The following is a 22,802-nucleotide window of genomic DNA, read 5'->3' on the forward strand; positions in this document are numbered from 1 at the left end:
GCTCCGCGGATGGGCACGCTCATGGGCGTTTACCTGCCCTGCCTGCAGAACATCCTGGGTGTGATTCTGTTCCTCAGGATGACCTGGATGGTGGGCATCGGCGGGGTCATTGAGTCCTTCATCATCGTCCTTATGTGCTGCTCCACGGTGAGTCACACACCATGCAATATGTGCGATTGCTAATCTGTTTATTTTAATACTGACTGTTTACTTGTCTTTAATAATGGTTGAAATTTCTATAAGCTAGGCTAGCTGTTTTTGCTGTAGTATTTTTTTTGGTAAGTTCCTTGTGTAAGTGTACACTGTAAAAAAAAATCATGATTTGTTATCACAACTTTTAATCTTTTGTCAAATCAACTTAGATAATTAATGTGGTTCAGATAACATGATATTTTGATATATTTCTATTTATTAAACCAATCTCTTTGTTGTATTAACTACATTTTTTTATATCAATGAACTAAAAATTTTAAGGCAACAAGGTAACTTACTTTTTTTAAGTTAAACCAACAATATTTTTTAAGCTGCTGATTTTTGGTCACTTTTGGACAGAATAAATATGTTTGATATCTAAGGGTGTTTTCTAGCTGGGTTTGATTGGCTGGTCTGAACCGGAGTTTGATTGCTCCCCTGCGCCACTCAGCTGTGTTCACATTATATGTATAATACTGTACATAATGGCACATTATGCAATGGCACTATACCGCAAAACGATTGCTGTGATTGTTTATCACAACTTAAAATTCAACATTAGAATAAGAAATAATGTGTTGTTTCAATTTAAAAAAGTATGTGTTTGGGCTTGACTTCAAATATTAAGTTCAGTTAACTTTAGTTTAGTTTAGTTTAGTTAAGTTGGTTATTTAAGTTATCCCAACAAATTTTAAGTTGTTATAACTAATTGCAGACATATTTTTTACAGTGTGCAAATGTTCCAAAGAACGGGGGAGTCCATTTCTGCTAAAATACAAATGAGTTGTACACGCTTGCAGTGAGAACAAGCACAAACACACAGTTTAATCAAATCATACGTCATCAATTGAGGCTCACTTCCACTGAAAACGTTCACATCATCCAAACAAACTGAAGTCTGACATCTTTTTTTTTTTTTTTTTAATGATTGGAATTGAAATTAGGAATCAATAAGCAGAATCAGAACTGGAATCGCTGAGACAGTTTTGTTTTGTTTTTTGTAAAGTAAAAAAAAAATTGAAACAAACTTTGTACCATTGTTACATTACATTCCTGCAAAGATGACAGAAAATGTACTCCTGTGGCAAACGTCAGGGTAATAGTGCTTTAGACCACACATGGAGTAGCGATTGAGTGCAACCTGAATGCACCATTTAGTGAGTAGCGTGAGCTTTGGCATTTTCCGGCATGTTCTGAAACGTGAACGCCGTTTTCAAATGCATCCAGATTAATGTAGACATATCCTAAGATACCTTCCTGCCACATGCACACATCTGATGTTCATTTTCAGTGATTCTGAATTTGCATGTCCCACATTCTCAAGGACTCGCAGATGAACATCTCTTTCATCAGCCTTCACCGGCTCATATGTCGTTTCACTTCAGTGTCCATGCTCATTAGTATGTGATTTTTATGTTTGCGCGTGCAACCTAGATTCTCCAGCGCCCGTGGAAGTGCTATTTTTATCAAGAGCTCAGGAGTCTCATTCTTTTCTTTCTCATCTCTCTTTCTCTCTCTTGCACATAGACATGCTTTGGTATTGCATACTACAAAACTTCTCTCAAAGTGTGAACCGCATTAAAATTGCCAATATATGCTCAGGTATGAAAGCAGATCACTAACTGTGTCAAGTCAAGTCAAGTCATCGTCATCTTCATTTTTATAGCGCTTTTAACAATACAGATGGTTTCAAAGCAGCTTTGCAGAGATAAACGTATAATTTAAGGTAACAGAGATTGTTTTGGCTTTATAGCGGTTCTTTAATAAAGTTATTTTCCAGCTAAAGTTAGTTTTGATTGATTTGCTTCCATCGCAACAATCATTAGTTATTAAATTAGGGGCCGCTAAGACGACACCATTCTCTCTACACAGACTTTAAACGCGAACCTGTGAGAAACGCTGATGGCGTTCACATGCGCATTAAGAATTGGTTCTATAGTTATGTGCGTTTGAATATATGTGCGCAGGTTTGTAATTCACTACAAACCAAGCCTAAATAAAGTACTGGTCTTTCCTTATACATTTTGATACAGAATTTTATTTTGTCACTTCGGGGTAGGTATGCAAAACGAATTTTCCCGACAACGCTTTATCTGTAGAGGGGTAAAGGGATCCTCCATAGGGAGAGACTAGTTGGCACTTCAGCACTGCGTTGTCATCGGGTCCAGGCGAAGGTCCTTCATCAGATCTGGATACGGCCTGGATCCGGCAGGCTGCGGGAAAACCTCAGGATAAACAAAGACACAAAAATTAGTGTAGATGCCATTCTTCTTATGATGTAACGAGTACATCAGGATTTATGGGAAGTGTTCCCGGTTCCGGCTGACCTAATCTATGCAGCCTAACACTGAATAATAGAAGTCTATAATGTGTTATGTGAATGCTAGGTCAAAGAGATGTGTTTTTAATCTAGCTTTGAACTGACAGAGTGTGTCTGCCTCCCGGACAGTGGTAGGAAGACTGTTCCAAAGTTTTGGTGCTAAATAGGAAAAGGATCTACCGCCAGCGGTCAATTTTGATATAGGTATTATCAACTGCCCGGAATTTTGAGATCGCAATAGACATGAAGGACTATAAAGTAGAAGGACTACTGTGGTCAATGACCTTAAAATGATTATTTAATCAGACTAAAGAATTTTTTAAGTTGAAAAATAGCATTTTTATTTCAGAAATTATAACTGGACACCATTTGCTGTATTAAACAAGCAAGGTGTTGAAGCGTACTGTTTTATCTGCATTTATGGTTGTAATGCATCATGTTGCACATGCTATTAAGAAAATGGTAAGCAGCACTTGTTTTATCCCTATAAAGAAAGCAGCATCTACCAGTTTGGGTCCATCAGGAAAACCTCTCCTGCCGATTGTAGAAAAGCTCTTCTGTCACTTGTTGGAGTTTAATCCACCAAACAGAGATTTCAGCAACACGATGCATCCATTTAAAGTGCCCTATTATGCTATTTTTAAAGTTTCCTAATGTTGTTTTGGAGTCTCCTACAACAGGTTCACATGCATTAAAGGTCAAAAAACTGTTTCATTTCCTCATAACATAAATTTGCACATCACCACGATTTTCAAACGACTCTTCAGATGAATCAGTCTCTCCAAATCCTCCTTTCCGCGAGCTAACATTCTAATGTTTCGTCTTGACGTCACAACAAAGCGGCTTTGACTCGTTTGAAAAACGATTCATTTCATTGCCTCAGAGTCGACTCTTTCTTTTGAAAGATAATAACTTTATATACTGTGCACTTTCCGATTTAAAACTTTGCAGGATGTTTTCATTCACTTAGAGCTATGTAACACACCACATGAAAGGTCATTTTCAAAAATCAATAATAGGGGCCCTTTAAAAAGCACACAGGTGCTTTCAGACAAAAACACTGAAGCTAATAGCAGCTCGCCTAGATGTCATCCAGCAACAGGTGATGCTAAACAGAGGAGCTGCTGGGTTTTTAGGTCCATCCGAGTACACACTGTTTGTGCTGACATGAACAGTGTTTCCTGATGATGTCTAATAAGCTGACTGAAAGGCCATCTTTCTTTTCTGGTGTCTGTCTAGTTGCTCTGGTGACGTTTTAAGCCTTGTTTTGAAGGATTTGACTGCCTCAAGTATGTTTGGATCACATGTTTGAAGGACACAGAATAAGAAAGCACAGATAAAACTGACTATTAAAATGTGTTTGCATTGCTTTATTTTCATGACAATTAAGCACATTTGCACCCAGTTGTCATTGCAGATGTCCATGTTTTACTTTTGAGGCTTTCCTATTATTCTCAGGGCTCTCATTAGATTATCATGAAATGAAAGTAAAAAAAAAAAAAAAAGTAAATGCTAGCATGATGTATACATACTGTATACATTACAAATTAAATAATATAATCACTAAATAATTTAATCACAAATTAAAAAATGCAGCCGCTATTATTTTCACAATTTTCTTACATTAAAGGAAGACTCCACCGTTTTTTGAAATAGGGCTTATTCACCTTCTTTCCTACATTTAGATAGGTGGGGGACAAATGCATTTTTGTCTCAGTGCATGCATTGTTTTAGTTTGACAGGGTCGGGGCTAGCTTAGCTTAGCATAATAAATGGAATCCTTTGTTGCCAGCTAGCATGTCCTGAGTAAAAGTGATATAAAAAAAAAAAAAAAAACACCACCTAATTACTTCTTGTGGCCTGCGTATTCACATTGAGTACAAATAGCGATGCACATTAACACTAGGCGATTTCCTAGGCAGATATTGACTTGGGACTATATTAGGGGGAAGCACAGGCGAAGCACTGCTACTTGGGCGCAGAGATATCACGCCCAAGTAGCAGTGCTTCGCCTGTGCTTCCCCTTAATATAGTCCTTAATATATAAGTCAATATCTGCCTAGGAAATCGCCTAGTGTTAATCTGCATCCCTATTTGTACTCAATGTGAATACGCAGGCCACAAGAAGTAATTAGGTGTTTTTTATATATATATATATATATATATATATTATGCTAATTATGCTAAGCTAAGCTAGCACCGACCCTGTCAAACTAAAACAATGCATGCACTGAGACAAAAATGCATTTGCCCACCTATCTAAATAGGAAAGAAGATGAATAAGCCTTATTTCAAAAAACGGTTGAGTGTTCCTTACATTAAAGTAATTAAAATTTGAGATGAAAAGGGGCTTAATTTTCATGAAAATGTCAGTTCAAAACATCTTGATGGTCTTAAAATTAGGCTTTGTTTTTGTTATGCAAAACATAATTTATATAGTAATTATACTTTTTCATTTTAGTTTTATAAAATCTTTGCTTTTATTTTTATGTTTTTAGTTTAGTTTTTTTTTTAGTAATTTTGTTTGCCATTCTTATTATGTATTATATTTCTAAATACATAGTTTTAATTTTATTATTAGTTCAGTTACAGTGATTTTAATTCTTCAACTTATTTCAGTTCAGAATTTTTATTTACTTGACATATTTCATCTAATATTTTATTTTCAATTAACAAAATGTTTTTACTAGTTTCCGTTAATGATGATTCCACTTCTTTTGATTTTGGGGTGCATTGGGACATGATTGCGTGAGATTCACTCTATGTGATATAAAAGCCAACAGGCCAAATTACATGAAAAGCCACAGCCATCAGAGACACTCAAAGATAATGAAGGCCTTACAGAATCCTTCAAAACGAGGTTAAAACGGCCTCTGAGATGTTCTGCAGGTGAGACTGTGTGTCTTGATGACTTTCGCCTGTCTTCATCTGATGCATCTTAATGACTTTCCAAGGAAAACGTGCATGTATGATTGATCTGCCCGTCTGCACCATCAGGGTGGTGTGAGCGTCACCTCAACATCCGTCTGTGCTTTTTGAATGAGTGTTTACATGCATCATATTTAGAAGTAGCGAGACGCTATCAGTGTCATCTGAAATTACCAGCTCATTGCCAGACGCCCATCGCTTGCTTTTCATTGCGTTCGGTCTCTCATGGCAACAGATGGAGAGGAGGAGAGAACGCTGCTTCTTTCATACATCACAGAGATGGAGACTGAAGACATTAGAAATGCAGTAATGAATCATTAAAGGACACAAACAACAGCATAGATCCACTTTCACAAAGTCGGCAGGCGCAGAAACATTGACAGGCGGATGACAGACAGCGCTTCGGTTATTTATGGGTTGAGACAGCTGGGAAAGATTCTGTTGAATAATCAGATTATTCCTAGGAATATATTAATACATGAATATTAATTGTTTTCACTTGTGTATTTCAGTGATGTAGATGTAATTAAATCAACACTTAAATCACAGACAACGAGAATTGGCCGAATTCTAAAGGAGCATGCATATCATTCGCAGAGAAGTCAATCCCAGAATGCATTGCTCAAGCTCCAAAATGGCGGCCAAAGCAAGAGAAATGTTGATTATAAATATACCATTATGAGCTTGCGTGTTGCTTGAGATCAGATCTTTGTGCAAATGGAAGATGCACTTTTTCCCCTCCATTTACTGCAGTTCTGTCTCCTGAGCTTGGCTGTATTAAATTCAGTTTCTGATGTGTCATTTGATTATGTAAATTCATCCTCTCCAGGGGCCCAAATATCGCCGGCACTCTGTTGCTGAGTAACAGTGAGGAGACGCATACCTTGAATTAAGATACTTACTGACAAATAAATCATTTGAGCTTATGTATATAGCGTTGAAAAGTTTGGGCTCGGTAAAATGTCTTTCTCTTTGTTTGTGGAGGGGGATAAGAAATAAATACTTTTATATTTATTTTTTATATTTATATTTATTCAAGGATGCATCAAATTAATCAAAAGTGACAGTTAATATTTTATAGTGTTACAAAAGATTTCTATTTAATATAAATGCTAATTGTCATATTAGAATGATTTCTGAAGGATCATGTGACACTGAAGACTGGAGTAATGATGCTGAAAATTCAGCTTTGTCATCACACTATTCTATTTATATTCACTGTTATTTCCTCTAAATCTTTGGGTTGGTTGTCATGATATCTGTTTCGGTATTATTGGCTCACTCCGCTGAAGGCAGATGGCGTGATTGGCTGGGAAAACTGGTTCAAACAGCCGGTGCCCTTCATCGTCCAATCAGAAGCTGCAACCAGCATGTGATTAGCATATGGAGTTCTGATATGAAGAGTGTTTCTGAATTGCCATTGGACTTGTGTTTGTGTGGGTGGAAATGGACCAGATCTCACATGAGTCTCTGTGCAGAAAAAAAAGAAAACTGCTGATTGTACACTGATTAAAGCCTAATGAACTGCAGTTACTATCGAAAAATGTTTCGCTCAAAGTTTGCTCTGTCATTTATGTTTCATTCAAGTATCAATTTGGTCTCATATTAATTTAGAGAAATACAAAAATGAGATCATTATTGGTATACGAGTAAAGAGCTATGAATGAATGTGAAGAGCAGCTCGAATCAGTGCCGTATGTTCGCACTTTCAATAAAACAATCAGCCACGAGACACCATGTGTGTTATAGTGATTTTAAAATGGTTCAATGGTGTTTTCAGGCAAATAATGATGAGCAGGTTCATCTGAAAACGATTCTTCCACATAGCAATTGAAGTAATCTCTCTCTCTCTCTCTCTCTCTCTCTCTCTCTCTCTCTCTCTCTCTCTCTCTCTCTCTCTCTCTCTATCGATTCAAACACTCATTTGCTTCTGTCTGTGTGTTCTGTGTCACTTTCTAAAGAAGCATCAGGGTCCTGCTGTTTTCCTCTCAGTCTGACAGCATCAGCTCGTACCCTTTTCTTCCAAAATAGACACATTTGCATTTTTGGAGACAGTTCGGTGCTGATTTAAAGACGGCTTTAATCTCCGGGACGTTTTACAATTGCAGCGCAGCGTAGAGGAGACAGAAGAGGTTTCAAACGAGATCAGATTTATTCTGGTACTTTCAGTTCTACTAAATTGCTTTAATCAAGGTGATCTGACACGACTATCCATCAATACTATACACCTTCCTCCTTTTTACAGAAGACTATCTATCTGTCTATCTATCTGTCTATCTATCTATCTATCTATCTATCTATCTATCTATCTATCTATCTATCTATCTATCTATCTATCTATCTATCTATCTATCTATCTATCTATCTATCTATCTATCTATCTATCTATCTATCTATCATCTAACTATCTATCTATCTATAGTATTTCTGTCTGTCTATCATCTAACTATCTATCTATCTATCTATCTATCTATCTATCTAACTATCTATCTATCTATCTATCTATCTATCTATCTATCTATTTATCTATCTATAATCTAAAAATATTTGTCTATCATCTAACTATCTATATATCTGTCTATCTCTATAGTCTGTCTATCTGTCATTCTATCTATCATTTTGTCTTATTCTATAATAATAAACTACCGTTCAGAGATGTTGATTAACCAAGGATTCATCAAACTGAGTCAAACGATTTACTTCTGTGAGTCTTTTTGAACGATTCACTTAACAGAACCAGTTCATAGGAATCATTTGCTCATGAATCAGAATGTTTGTTTGTTTCTACAGGTGAGGACACTATCCTGAGGTCATTTTTTTACACAATCTTAAAATGTATTAATAATCAGATCACATCACACTGAATCGTGTCCAAATTTCAGAAATTATGTTGCATTGCATCATTTTGTTGTATCAGAATCATATCCTTGTTGGTGTTTGGCGTTGTTGTTACACTGATGAAGCATCCTGGCGTTATTGTTCTTTTTAATCAGTTTTAATGTCAACTAATCAACAGTGCTTTTCTGTCCTTCTCTGTGTTTTATTCTAGACGATGCTCACTGCTATCTCCATGAGTGCCATCGCCACAAACGGCGTAGTGCCAGGTAAGCAAGCTCCTGCTCGAGCTTAACATGTGCATGTGGGTCGCCTTGGAAACAGGAAGCGGTCACCGTAGCAACAACAACTCCGAGCAATGACCAGACAGCAAAATCCTCAAAGCTATATTTATGTATTCATAACTCGATGAGCGTGGCCTGTCCTAATGACCCCCTTGATCTCATCTCTTGATTGGAGGAGAGCAGAGGTGAGGTGAAATTGCCAGGTTTGGTTCCCCATCCGATGTTCATCAGCGATAGGCTGCTATTATCCCTATAGTGCTAAAAGCCTCTCGATAAGCATGCTTAATATTTCCCAAGAAACAGGAAGTTGTAATTGTTGGTTGTATTGAGCTATTTTTCAGAGCTGTCAACACCAGAATGCTTTGTTAATATCCTATAATATCGTTTCCTAAGTGGGTTTTTTGTTTGTGATCATGCATCTGTTTTTAACAGCTGGCGGCTCCTACTACATGATCTCTCGTTCTCTGGGCCCCGAGTTTGGTGGAGCGGTGGGAATCTGCTTCTACTTGGGCACCACCTACGCTGGAGCCATGTACATCCTGGGCTGCATCGAGATCCTGCTGGTGTGTTTTATGAGTCTGTGTCTTAAAGAGGACATTATGTCCATTTACAAAGTCTTGTTTTTGGGCTAGAACAGGTTTTCATGCTTTAATGTTCATTATTTTCCACTGTTGCAGCTCCTCTCTTCCCAGTCTGTCAGTAACGCTCTGTTTAGTTGCTGTCTCTATGAAGTCCCTCCTTCTGAAAAGCACAATGTGCTCTGATTGGTCGGCTGGAGCAGTGTGTTGTGATTGGTCAAGCGCTTTAAATTTGGGAAATGTCACGCCCCTTACCATAACCGCCAGTTTAACACACTACTAACTAACTCACCCAGGCCCCGCCCCTTTATTCTGTATGAATTGGGCAGGAATTATTTAAAGGGATAGTTCACCCAAAAATGAATGAGAAAAATTCTGTTATCATTTACTCACCCTCATGTCGTTCCAAACCCATAAGACTTTCGTTCATTTTCAGAACACAAATGAAGATTTTTTTTTTGATGAAATTGAGCGATTTTTGTCCCTCCATTGACAGCTACGCAACTACCATTTTGAAGCTTCAAAAAGTTCATAAAGTGATTGTAAAACTAATCCAAATGAATTGAGCGGTTTAGTCAAAATTTTCTGAAGAGACTCGATCGCTTTATATGATGAACAGATTGAATTTAGATTTTTATTCACATATAAACATTGACCAGCGAACATAAACAGAAGCTCAACAGAACCTGCTTGACGCGTGAGAACAAACCTCATTGGTTCTTGCTGAAGCTCAAACGTGATGCGTAACACGAGAATGAACCTCATTGGTTCTTGCTGAAGCTCAAACGTGATGCGTAACACGAGAATGAACCTCATTGGTTCTCACACATCAAGCGAACATGCTTGAGCTTCCGTTTACCACAACTGATGTGTAAGTTGATGAATGTTTATATGTGAATAAAAGCCTAAATTCAATCTGTTCGTCATATAAAGCGTCAAGTCTCTTCAGAAAATTTGGACTAAACCGCTCAATTCATATGGATTAGTTTTACAATCTCTTTATGAACTTTTCGAAGCGTTGAAGTGAAAGTTGCGTAGCTGTGTTGCAAACAGCAACATTACACACTAAGGAAAGCTGAATGTAAAAAAGTATTTGAAAGACTTAATATAAAGCATAAGTTGTGTGGACTAACTTTATGGTGCTTTTCGGAAGCTCGTCCACCGTTCACTATATTCTTTTGTGCAGCCAGGACATTCTGCTAAACTTCTCCTTTTTAACTCCATGAGAGAAATAAAGTCGTATGCATTCGGAATGACATGAGGCACAATTGTATCAGGAAACAATTTTATCATAAGTGACTTTTATTCTTTAAATCAACCAATGAAATACATGCACAGGACTGTGGGATATCATTGGCAGCAAAAGACCAGATGAAGACATCTTAGTAGTCAAATCGTATTTTTTTTCACGTTTATTTTATTGGTTGTTGTTCATCACTCTTTCGTTTTATCTCTCTATCTCTCATCCTGCTTTCCCTCCCTCCTCTTCGATCGAGTAATTAAGTAATTATGCAGACTCTGCGTTTAATTGCTCCGCTGATGAGCGCTAGCGTGTCCTCAGAGCCTCGCTGGCCTCGTGTTTTAACACACGTGTTCTCGGCAGCTCGTGGATCTTCTTTCGCATAACTCGTCGGGGGCTTGAGTCTATCTCACTTCTGGGTTAATTCTCTCTTCCAGAGGAACATCAGCTTAGCTCCCATTGTCCGTGGAAAATCTTCTCCATGCTTGAGATCCGCAGGTCCACGGCGTGCTGATTCGAGAGTGTTTTATCCAGACTTCGGTTCAGAAGGACATAAAGCCGAATAAAGCTGTATTCTGTAACCCGGCAGATATTATTAAAATGAACAGGTCACCATAGAGACTAGCTGAACAACAGTGTGTGTGTGTGTGTGTGTGTGTGTGTGTGTGTGTATTTCATCAATTTAACCAAGCTTATTTGCTGTGCCGTCACTTCCTACATGCAGATAACGCAGTTTGTAAATAGAATCCACAAGGGACACAATCTCTGTTGACACACACAAAAAAAAGATAAAATAAAAATGTTTCATTTAATTGTAAAATGAATCACAGATTATTCTGAGACATATATATATATATATTTTTTTACATAATAAATAACATAAAAACATAATTTTGGATAATAATTATTACATAATTATTGAAAATCTGTCAAAATCATGTCTGGGTCATATTTCCTCCCCCCAAAAAATATGAAATATATTTTATAATTATATATAATTATATTTTACTTATATGCTAATATATATATATATATTCTTGTTTAACTATTTTGTTGTTGATATGGTGTGTATATGTGTGTTTCTAAAACTCTAAATATAATATAATTAACATATTGTTTTAACAAACAAAGGTTGTTAAACTCCAGTTTTCCAGTAGTGTCCCTGCATTTATTTAATGAAAAAAAAAATCATATTATGTCATGACAATTGACATTGGCATATTTTCCCCCTCAAATTGTTTCTGTAAGCAAAATGCAATTAAATATAAATCTTTCTTTTTGGGGGGAGAATAATGACCCGGGCCTGATTTTGAGAGATTTCCTAAAATCCTCAATAATTGCTCATTTTTATCCTTCTTATAAGGGTAAACGTATGAAATAGTTTAATGAACAATGCAATATATTGTGCTTAGAGGCGTGAAACAGAGCATATGCACCCAAAAGTTTACGGCTTTAAATATAATTTAGGTCAGGCCTCTAATAAGGACTAATGGCGGGCCATTTGCAGTATTAATTCCACGCTTGACTAGTTCAATTAGCGCTTGTAGAAGTGAACTCATGCTAGTCTGTTTTACCGCCTGTGTCGTCGTGAATCTCTCTCATCTCTCGTTCTTTTGCCCCTCTTTGTCTGTTTGCTATTCTTTGAATCTTTTTAGATTTATCTAGTTTAACCTTTACCATCATTTAAACCTTGTTTATCATTTGTACACTCATTTTCTGACCTTTAACCTTCCACAGTCTTGTTTCTGTATTATATTTGACTGTTCAGTTTCTGTTGTAAACATTAGCTTTATAAAATAAGCTATTAAGTCTTCATCATCGATTTAGTTAGAAAGATAGATGTCAAACATTTTCCATTTGGTTACTGTTATGTTGACTGGAATGAAGATGCTCTGAACCAGTTTTGTTAGGAAAAACTAGAGGAAAACCGATACATGAAATTATTTATAATGGCATACGGCGCATATGGCATGGTTCAGATGTTATTAGCTGAAAAATACATGACGTTTCATTTTTTGGTGCTTCAGGCTAAAATCCCTAGTAAAACACCTGTGTATCATTTACAATGTTTTGATGGGTAATTTATTCTGAGAGAGGCAGTTTAATGAAACGACGAGGACAGCAGGTCATCCATAAACGTAAGATTAAGAAAAAGTGAGATTAAGTCCATAAAGTGAGGAAAGTGGTTTTTATCTCTGAACATTGACTGGCAGTCCCAAGTATCTGATTACTTTCTCTCCTCCTCCTATCTCAGGTGTACATTGTCCCACAAGGGGCGATCTTTAAGATGGAGGGCCTGGAGGGAGCCGAGGCCGAGGCCGCCATGCTGAACAACATGCGTGTTTACGGGACACTCGTGCTGAGCTTCATGGCCCTGGTGGTGTTTGTAGGAGTGAAGTACGTGAACAAGCTGGCGCTCGTCTTCCTCGCCTGTGTCATCTGCTCGATCCTCGCCGTCTACGCTGGAGTGATCAAGACCGCCTTCGAGCCTCCCATCTTCCCGTATGTGATATTACAGTCATATCAGGGCCAAACTTATGCCAGAAACAGCAGTGTTATTCTACTTGTATTATAGTTTTAGCGTATTAGCGTTTTTTAGTTTTCATGTTAATTTTAGATTATTTTGTATTAAATATGATTGTCATTTTATTCGTTTTTAAAAATATATATGTTATTTAGGGTTAATTTATTTTTATTTCAGTTTTAGTTTTAGTTTTTATTTATTTCCAGTTCATAATTTTAGTGTTTCAACTGTTTTAGTTTATTGCCCAGGCAACATTTTTAATTTTTAGTTTAAGTTTTTCAACTCATATTTATATTTTAGTTTATTAAAATAAATGTTTTTAATAGTTTTAGATTTAGTTAACAATAATAACCCTGGTGCACTGTAAAAAACAACAACAAAGTTATAAATTAGGATTATTGGAGTATGTTTTACAAAAAAAAATTACTTCAGAATTTCACGTTTGTCTTTCTTTGAATTGAGCAATTTCTGTGTGAAAAGTTTATTTATTTTAAGATTGAAATCTGTAATTGATTTCCACAGTGTGTGTGTGCTGGGGAACCGGACTCTGGTTTGGAAAGGTTTCGATGTGTGTGCGAAGGTCATCGAGAGAGAAAACGTCACGGTCACCACCAAACTCTGGCGGCTTTTCTGCGACTCCGAGTTCTTGAACGCGACCTGCGACAGCTATTTCTCCAGTAACAACATCACGGAGATACAGGGCATCCCAGGAGTCCTGAGTGGCACCCTGCGCGGTAAATACACACACAAAATGACATCATCACAACACACTCATGTCATCATAACCGTGTACAAAGAACGGAACACAGTATTGATGCAAATACTTTAGCTAAAAAAAAGTTTTTAATAAAGTCTAATTTAACACTTGTTCAAAACAATCACTTTAGCAAAGTTTGTACTACTTTCTGTTTATTCTGATAAATAAAATTAATTTTGTTCAATATACTGTAATTAAAATGTTTATATAAAAATATATTTTAAAAATACAGAAATAAAATTATTTAAAAAGTAAAGATTCTGAAAGCATTGAAGGAGATTCCATAATAATTTTATATAGGTTTACAGTAGTGACCATAAATTATATTTTATTATATACGATTAATACCATATTTTTAAATATAACGGTTTTGTTATAAATATGGTGAATATCTGTAAGGTGGACACCCAACTTCATATATGATATTTTCCATCTGAATCTAACCATGTCATGTCAACAAACAGGAAAGTCATCCGGCTGTTTATTATCATGTTAATTATTGTGCCGTTCGTCCCGACAGCAGGGGAGTAAATGACCCCAAATACCATACTTTTATATATTCTTCTGTTGTTGAAAAACTGTTGCTTTATTTACCTTGAACAAAACTGAAAATCATTAAGAAGACCTTTGTCTCAAAATATACTTAATAATTTTAGCGATTCTCATTTGCTACTTTTACTAATTTAAAAAAACATCAAATATAAGATCAAATTAGCACAGAATCAACTTATATATATACTGTATATATATATATATATATATATATATATATATATATATATATATATATATATATATATATATATATATATATTTTTTTTTATCTATACATCAAATAATTCTGAAACAATGAATCACAGTTTCCACAAAAACATGACAGCTCAACTGTTTTCAACATTTAACACATAATCATAAATGTTTCTTGAGCATCAAATCATCATATTAGAATGATTTCTGGAGGATCATGTGACACTGAAGACTGGAGTAATGATGCTGAAAATTAAGCTTTGATCCTTCAGAAATCATTCCTACAGAAGATAGATATTCAATGAAGGATATTAAAATAAATGTCTTAATTTTTCAACTGTGTATGCTAACCATCACTATTATTATTGCTGATATTCAGGGTTAGTGGTTTGAACAAGCCCCTAATATACTAATGATGAAAAAAAGATCTCATATTCTCTCTTTGTTTTGCTTTCTCCTTTTTTCATCCAGATAACCTGTTTGGGAATTATATGGATAAGGGTCAGTTTATTGAGAAGGTGGGAATAACTGCTGTGGTGGAACCCGATTCCGTCCCGACCAACACTAACCGGTACGTGCTGGCGGACGTCACCTCCTTCTTTACCATGCTGGTGGGCATCTACTTCCCCTCTGTGACAGGTTAGTCTTCTCCACAGCCGGATCTCATCCGTCATTTATGATTATGAAAATTAAGCTTGTAGATCTGAATTTGCAAGAATGTCCGGCAACACTTTCCAATAAGGTTCCATTGGTTACCATTGGTTAACTGCATGAGTTAACATGAACTAACAATGAAAAATACTTCTGAAGCATTTATTAAATCTGCTCTAAGCGATGTTGGGTGACGTCACTTCTTGTTGACGTTCGAAGTATTGTCAGACAAAACAGAGGCTAGCTCGACCCTCCCTCTTCCTCATTCCTCCTCCTCATCCCGTCCCCTCCCTCCCGTGCTTCCTGAAACAGTCATGAACCATTTAGAAAAACCAAACTGGATTTACACACCTGTCCAGCAGAAACAGAGCCATCTGAATGTCGGATTGGAAGCCCTTCTGCCGGCGGAGTTCTCGTCACCTTTTGAACGCTTTTCCGATGTAAATTCGGGACTTTGCGTTCCTTCTCCTTTTCCCTATTCTTTGTTATTTGTTCATCGGAACGTCGTCTCTTTGGTCGTGTGTCGGACATATCAAAATTCTCAAGAATATACAATTTTAACGTTAGTCGTTGTTAGGACATCTCTCCTCTAGCTAACTTCCCTCTTCATGCTCCCCCCCCCCCCCTCCCCTCATGTGCAAGCGCACTAACCCCCCCACCCCCACCCCACAAATCATTCTTGTCAGTTATTGGCTGGAACACTGTTTGTTATGTTTCGTGGTCCAGGCTGGGCCAGTTTGTTTTTCTTGATGTTTGTGGAGCCTGGGCTGTCCACAGAGACCGCGTTTGTTTACAGTGTGTTCAGGGGACAGGCAGCTAGCGGATAGTGAGGAGATGTTTGCTGTATGTGACAAAAAAATGTTTTGGCCTCACGTGACATCGCTTAGAGCACCTTTAATCTTAAATAATATTAATTTCAACATTTACTAATACATTATTAAAATCAAAAGTTGGATCTGTTAATTTTATTTAATGAACCTGTGCTAACTTGAACTGACAATGAACAGCTGTATTTTTATTAACTAACATTAACAGAGATGAATAAATACTGTAACAAATTTATTGCTCATTGTTTCTTAATGCATTAACTAATGATAACTAATAATTGTGCCTTATTGTAAAGTGTTACTGTAATACGAAAAGTCAAAGTTTTGATTTGCTACATTTTAGAATATGAGTCGAATTATCAAAATAAAACAAATAAGAGTTTGGGGAATTATTGTATATAGTAAGCAAAACATTGTACTGTAAGATCTGCCTTGTTTTGAACAGGTATCATGGCTGGATCAAACCGATCTGGTGATTTGCAGGATGCCCAGAAGTCCATTCCCATCGGCACCATCCTGGCCATCACCACCACCTCCATCATCTGTATCTTCTTATACGTGAACACACAGCGCTCCACCTGGTGGACACAGTCTGATATCACACCCTCCTGCAGAACAGTTTATGAGACACTGTCCGGCCCAAAAAAAGTCGCTGTTTGGATTTAAATAGGCAAATGCTTAAAGTCCCCCGTAGTCAATAATTGTATCCCTTAAAACTCATCTTTGATCACCAAAATTACATATTTAAATGTTTTTCCTTGAAAAAAAATGTCTTCATGCCTTAAAATATCTTAAATGTAACTCGACACCCTTGCCTCATTTAGTATGCGCGGTTCTATGAATATGCAAATGAGCCCCGCCTCCACTCACTCACTCACTCAGAGATCCACTGGTTGATGATCACACGTTGATCTGATTGGTTACAAGGTAGTTTGTGACGTCAGAAACACCAGCGATTTCAAAGCGTGTTTTTGAGACTGTCTTTGGTTCACTGCAGTTTTAAGGAGAAAATACTCAGCAATGCTGTCGACTTATGAATTTACACATGGTTTGTCTTAAAGCAGATTAAAAACACCACATAGACATATAAACTACATTAAAAGCTGGATTTTCACCACAGAGGGACTTTAAGAGTCTATGATTGGCTTATTTTTGCAGTGATTATTATATTTCTAGCATGTTATATGTTTGGCAACAGTTCTTCTAATCCTAATTGATGGAGTGTGTAGCTTTTCATTTCTTAAACAATCATTTAGGAAGACACATCATGGCCATATTCCAGGATGACAATGTCAAAATTCATCAAATATTTATAAACACACAAAACAAGCTGATATTTGTCCAAAACACAAATCTTCTCCAGATGTTCTTTAACCGAAGTATCCAGACATGTCCAGCGTGGTGCTGTTCGGCTCCTGCATCGAGGGAACGGTGCTGAGGGATAAGTATGTCTGCTTAACTTATAAATATGTCATGTGATTTAGTGCATGAGAAGATACAGGGTAAGATTGTGTAATGCTCTTAAAAGGCGGCTGATCAAAAATGCAGGAAAATCTGTAATATTATGAAATATTATTTTGATTTAAAATGTTTTCTATGTGAGTATATAGTAAAATGTAATTTATTCCTGTGATCAGCATCATTACTCCCGTCTTCAGTGTCACATGATCCTTCAGAAATTATTCTAATATGATGATTTGCTGCTCAAGAAGTATGGATTCTTTGATGAACAGGATGTTCAAAAGAACAGCATTTATTTGAAATAGAATCTTTTGTCACATTATGAATGTCACTGTTGATCAGTTGAATTGCTGACTGTATCTCAGGTTTGGTGAGGCCGTCAGGGGTAATCTGGTGATCGGGACACTGGCGTGGCCCTCGCCCTGGGTCATCGTCATCGGCTCCTTCTTCTCCACCTGTGGCGCAGGTCTTCAGAGCCTGACGGGCGCTCCTCGTCTCCTGCAGGCCATCGCACGGGACGGCATCGTGCCGTTCCTCAGGGTGAGCAGATACACTGAGTCACATTCTCATTACAGATTATTGCCTTGTGTTTATCTGTGTGTGTGTGTTGCAGGTGTTCGGCCACGGAAAAGCAAACGGGGAGCCGACCTGGGCACTGCTCCTGACCGCTTGTATCTGTGAAAGTGGGATTCTCATCGCTTCCCTGGATAACGTCGCTCCGATCCTCTCCATGTAAGAGGCGTCACGCTCACGAACAAACATGCACTGGAATATACAGCCGAACCAGACAGTGTTTGCACACTTGAGTCATGTTTAAAACTTCTGAATATCAATGCATTACAAAATAAAATTTAAAAACAAACGACACATTAAAATATAGTGTAACCTAATTCGTTTTATCAACTGAAATAAAATAAGATATAAATATCAGATGAAAACCTGAATTAAAATGTTTTTAGAAATGTTGCCTCGGCAAATAACTAACATGACTGAAACTGGAATAAAAACAAATTAAAGCTAAATAGCATAAATAATAATAATAATAATAATAAAAAGGTGCTTAACAAAATTACTGAAACAAACTTAAATTAAAATTAAAAATATAAAAGGTAATTCAACATGTTAATAAATACTATAATAGTAGTATACAAATAACACGAAAATAACAATATTTCAGCTTTATTTCAAAAAACATTAACAACATTTTAATAGTTTAAGGTTTAGTTATTGGGAAAAATAAATATCAATATGATCCACTAAACACCAACAAACAAGCAAACAGCACTGTTTTTAAAATAAATGATATTTAGTTCAATATTCTCATAGACAGACATTTTAAGACGTCAAACACTTGTTGACACCACTGTACATGATCTGCTTGTGTTCACTGACATGATCCTGGTGGTTTCTGCAGGTTCTTCCTCATGTGCTACATGTTTGTGAATCTGGCCTGCGCTGTTCAAACTCTGCTCAGAACGCCCAACTGGAGACCACGATTCAAGTTCTACCACTGGTGAGCTTCAGACCGCCACGTCTTTCTGTTTACTGTGGCTTCACTTGTGTTTGTACTCTAACATTTGCCTTCCTGTTCCCCGACAGGACTCTTTCCTTCCTCGGCATGAGTCTTTGTCTCTCGCTCATGTTCATCTGTTCTTGGTACTACGCCATCGTTGCCATGGTGATCGCCAGCTGTATCTACAAGTATATCGAGTTCCGAGGGTAAGTGGATCGTGACCCGGAGTCGGGGGAAAACCAAGACGATGGATTAGAGTTGAGTTTTAGGCGTTTGACCTGTCAGGATTTGTAGATCCCTCATAATCCGCCCGGCCAAGAACAGCTGAAATCCGCTCCGGGATTTGATTAGTTTGATGCCTTTCCTTTGGAAACACTTCTAGAGTCAAGCCAGACAGTGACCCGAGTCTGTCGCCGGAAATTAAAGAGGAGGGGCAAATTGGCGTCAGGATTATGGAGTCTGAGGCTGTTCCTCGCAATGGAATACTTACTGCATTCTGCACTGTACACTTAAAAACAGAACAATGCACATTTTAAATTAGTATGCATATTTCGTAGTGGCATTTATACAAATAAAAAAAATTTGCAGTCAAAAAATGTATCAAAATGCAAGGTTAAATTGAGTGGATTGCATTGTGGGATACAGTACCCAGTTGCAAGGTGCTCTGATGTACAATGCACATGTTGCCAAATGTACGAGGGCAAAAAATAGCATGCTACACACAGTGTAAATATGCACAATATACTGCAGATATAGTAAGAGTAGTGTGTGTGTGTGTGTGTGTGTGTGTGTGTGTGTGTGTGTGTGTGTGTGTGTGTGTGTGTGTGTGTGTGTGTGTGTGTGTGTGTGTGTGTGTGTGTGTGTGTGTGTGTTACAGGGCGGAAAAGGAATGGGGTGATGGAATCAGAGGTCTGTCTCTCAGTGCGGCTCGCTTCGCCCTCATGAGGTTGGAAGAGGGACCACCACACACCAAGAACTGGAGGCGAGTGCATAAATATTTGTAGATTTATATTAATAGACTTATATTTACATATATGTATTCCTATGCATATATTTAGGCATATATTTTTATTTATATATTTAGACTAATATATTTAAATTGTGTTTGTGTGTGTATATAATATATATATATATATATATATATATATATATATATATATATATATATATATATATATATATATATATATATATATATATAATCAAATCAGTTAATCACAATTAATGGCATCTAACATAAAAGTTTGTTTATATAATATGTGTGTGTTTATATATATTTTATATATATTTATAAAATTCATGTTATTTTTTAAATGTTATTCTATTATTGATTATAAATTATATATTTAGATTAATAGATTTATAGTTATATAATTATGTTATTCTTACAATAAATATATATTTATAAATATAAAAGTGTTTATATTCATGCATATTCATATAAGTATATTTTAAATATATTTAAATATACATATGTGTGTTAAATTTCAGTAATTATTTAATTATATTCAGTTATACTATTCTCTATCTGTATATGTCTGTATACATATATTTATAAATATAAATAAATTAAATAGTTAAACAATTAAATATAAATAGTTATATTAAATAGTTACAGTTATATATACAGTATGCAAAAACAATTGATCTTTGTAAAATTTTGACCACAATTCAAGACTTTTTCTAGTTATTCTTGATTAGTGACGGAGTTCTCTCCTTCCTCTCGATCTCCACAGACCTCAGATATTAGTCCTGGTCAGCATGGACTCCGAGCTGCACGTGGATCAGCCTCGTCTGCTGTCTCTGACCAGTCAGCTGAAGGCTGGGAAGGGTCTGACCATCGTGGGCGCAGCGCTGGAGGGAACTTACCTGGACAACCTTCCTCAGGGGCAGCAGGTCGAACAGGTGACACACACACTTTCACTGAGGGACCCACACGGACACCACAGGCATGTTAGAATCAGGGTTAATGTTGTTTCTGCCATCTCACAGTCTCTGAGGAAGCTGATGGAGACGGAGAAGGTGAAGGGTTTCTGTCAGGTTGTTATCTCCTCCAACAAGAGGGACGCCACATCACACTTGGTCCAGGCCGGAGGGTTGGGTGGTCTTCAACACAACACTGTTCTGGCCAGCTGGCCACGCAACTGGAAACAGGCCGAGGATCATCAGAGCTGGAGAAACTTCATTGGTGAGGGGCAGAAGCGCCATTTCCTGTGAATTAAATATAAAAAAATATAAATGCAATAACATTAATTATAGTTAATTAAATTAAATATAATATGTTTATACAATATAATCAAGCACCCACACTGAAAAAAATTATTTGTTGAAATTAATCAATTTTTTTATCGTAAGTGGTTGCATTCAATTGATTTTATCTACATTTTAACAAATGCATTAAACTGAACTAAAAATGATTAAGTTCAACTTAATGCATTCGTTTTAATGTAGATAAAATCAATTGAATGCAACCACTTACGATAAAATTTTGTATTAATTTCAACAAATAATTTCCTATTGCAAGGAAGAATCACACATGACATCTCTTTGATTGCTCAATCGTTTATCTTAGGGTGTGTTCACACTCGGCATGTTTGTTTGGATTAAAACGAACCCTGATGCGATTGCTCTGTTAGTACGGTTCAGTTGAACAAGCTGAAAAGATGAGTCTCGCTCCTCTTCCAAACAACTCTGGTGCGGTTCGAATTAAATATGAACACAACACGGACCAGAGACATGTCAACGAACCAAAAACGAGACATGATGCCACAAGATGCGACACTATAAAGGACAGAATGCTGAAATATACCTGTTTTTTCTCGTCATAGTGGCGATGTTTCCCATCACAGTTCAGTACAGGCATCAGAACCGCGTCTCCTCACTGCAGATCTGTGTGTGTGTGTGTGTGTGTGTGTGTGTGTGTGTGTGTGTGTGACGGAGGGATTCCTGGCGCTGTTTTGACTCCTTTACACACTTTATAAGCTCTTCATGAGTTCTCAGCTGGTCAGAATACCATCATATGTAGCTACACACATACAACTAGCGTATTTATCCCAGAACACAGCATTGTTTTAGATGTTCGGTAAGTCCTATCACTAAATATACAGTATGTCATAAAAGCCGACCAATCAGGTTGTGAACATATCCCTATGCCTTTAGGTTCAGTGTTTAAAATGCCAATGTGAACGCTAAGCGGAACAAAACTAAATGTTTTTGTTGTTGTTGTTTTGTTTTTTCTGGAACTAAGCGAACCGAACTACCAGTGTGAACACACCCTAAAACATCAATACAATTAAAAGGATAGTAAACGGCGACTTTGGCAATAGAGATGTTTCTCGTTATAAAAAGAATCCAGTAATCAGTAAAGACTGGAGTTCTTCTCAATCTGTGCTCAGATTTGCCAAGATAACAAAGTCTGCAATCAAAAGTCAGAGATCTGAATATGAGCTCAAATCATCTGTTACAGTATGACAGCTATTGACTCATTTGTGTCTATTTTATATCTTCCTAAACTATTAAAGGAAACACATCTGAGACAAAGTGTACAGATAAATCATAACTGAGCAGTATCATTTTTCTGGATTTGTGAGATTGAATGTACTCATCTGGAATCAGTGTATACGGTTTTAGCTCACTGGTTTGCGCTGTGGCAGCTGTGTTAAATTCATTACATCATATGTGTAAGTGCGAGCGTGTTCAGTGTTATTGCAATTAAACTGTGAGACCAGACAGAGCAGGTGCAGCTTCACGTCTGACACCACAGATGAGTGACGCTTTTATTTGGAAGAGATCCGAAAATACTTACAGAAGTAGTGTGCTGTTGAATGTTAGAAGAACATCATTATCAGATGATTTATTTCAGGTGTTGAACATTTTACTAAAGATTCAGCCAGAAAATGTAATATAAATAAAAAAATAAAAAAATTATTGTATCATATTTTTTTA

The 22,802-nt window shown here is 36.8% G+C and overlaps 1 protein-coding gene across 2 annotated transcripts in view; it reads left to right on the forward strand.

Moving 5' to 3' along the window:
* Nucleotides 1-22,802, forward strand: part of slc12a5a (solute carrier family 12 member 5a) — a gene marked incomplete at both ends in the record, with an annotated part of 93,312 nt that overhangs the window by 61,713 nt on the left and 8,797 nt on the right. For both annotated transcript variants that reach the window (XM_081380441.1, XM_081380442.1), the window contains 15 exons: nucleotides 1-147; nucleotides 8,490-8,544; nucleotides 8,992-9,122; nucleotides 12,632-12,879; nucleotides 13,424-13,635; nucleotides 14,877-15,044; nucleotides 16,329-16,427; nucleotides 17,271-17,328; nucleotides 17,710-17,884; nucleotides 17,958-18,076; nucleotides 18,759-18,857; nucleotides 18,944-19,063; nucleotides 19,735-19,839; nucleotides 20,594-20,762; nucleotides 20,850-21,045. In XM_081380441.1, coding sequence (XP_081236567.1) covers nucleotides 1-147; nucleotides 8,490-8,544; nucleotides 8,992-9,122; nucleotides 12,632-12,879; nucleotides 13,424-13,635; nucleotides 14,877-15,044; nucleotides 16,329-16,427; nucleotides 17,271-17,328; nucleotides 17,710-17,884; nucleotides 17,958-18,076; nucleotides 18,759-18,857; nucleotides 18,944-19,063; nucleotides 19,735-19,839; nucleotides 20,594-20,762; nucleotides 20,850-21,045 — 2,101 coding nt within the window. The remainder of the gene's footprint in view (nucleotides 148-8,489; nucleotides 8,545-8,991; nucleotides 9,123-12,631; nucleotides 12,880-13,423; nucleotides 13,636-14,876; nucleotides 15,045-16,328; nucleotides 16,428-17,270; nucleotides 17,329-17,709; nucleotides 17,885-17,957; nucleotides 18,077-18,758; nucleotides 18,858-18,943; nucleotides 19,064-19,734; nucleotides 19,840-20,593; nucleotides 20,763-20,849; nucleotides 21,046-22,802) is intronic.

Source organism: Scardinius erythrophthalmus, assembly GCF_964197995.2.
Source record: "Scardinius erythrophthalmus genome assembly, chromosome: 12".
Lineage (NCBI taxonomy): Eukaryota > Metazoa > Chordata > Actinopteri > Cypriniformes > Leuciscidae > Scardinius > Scardinius erythrophthalmus.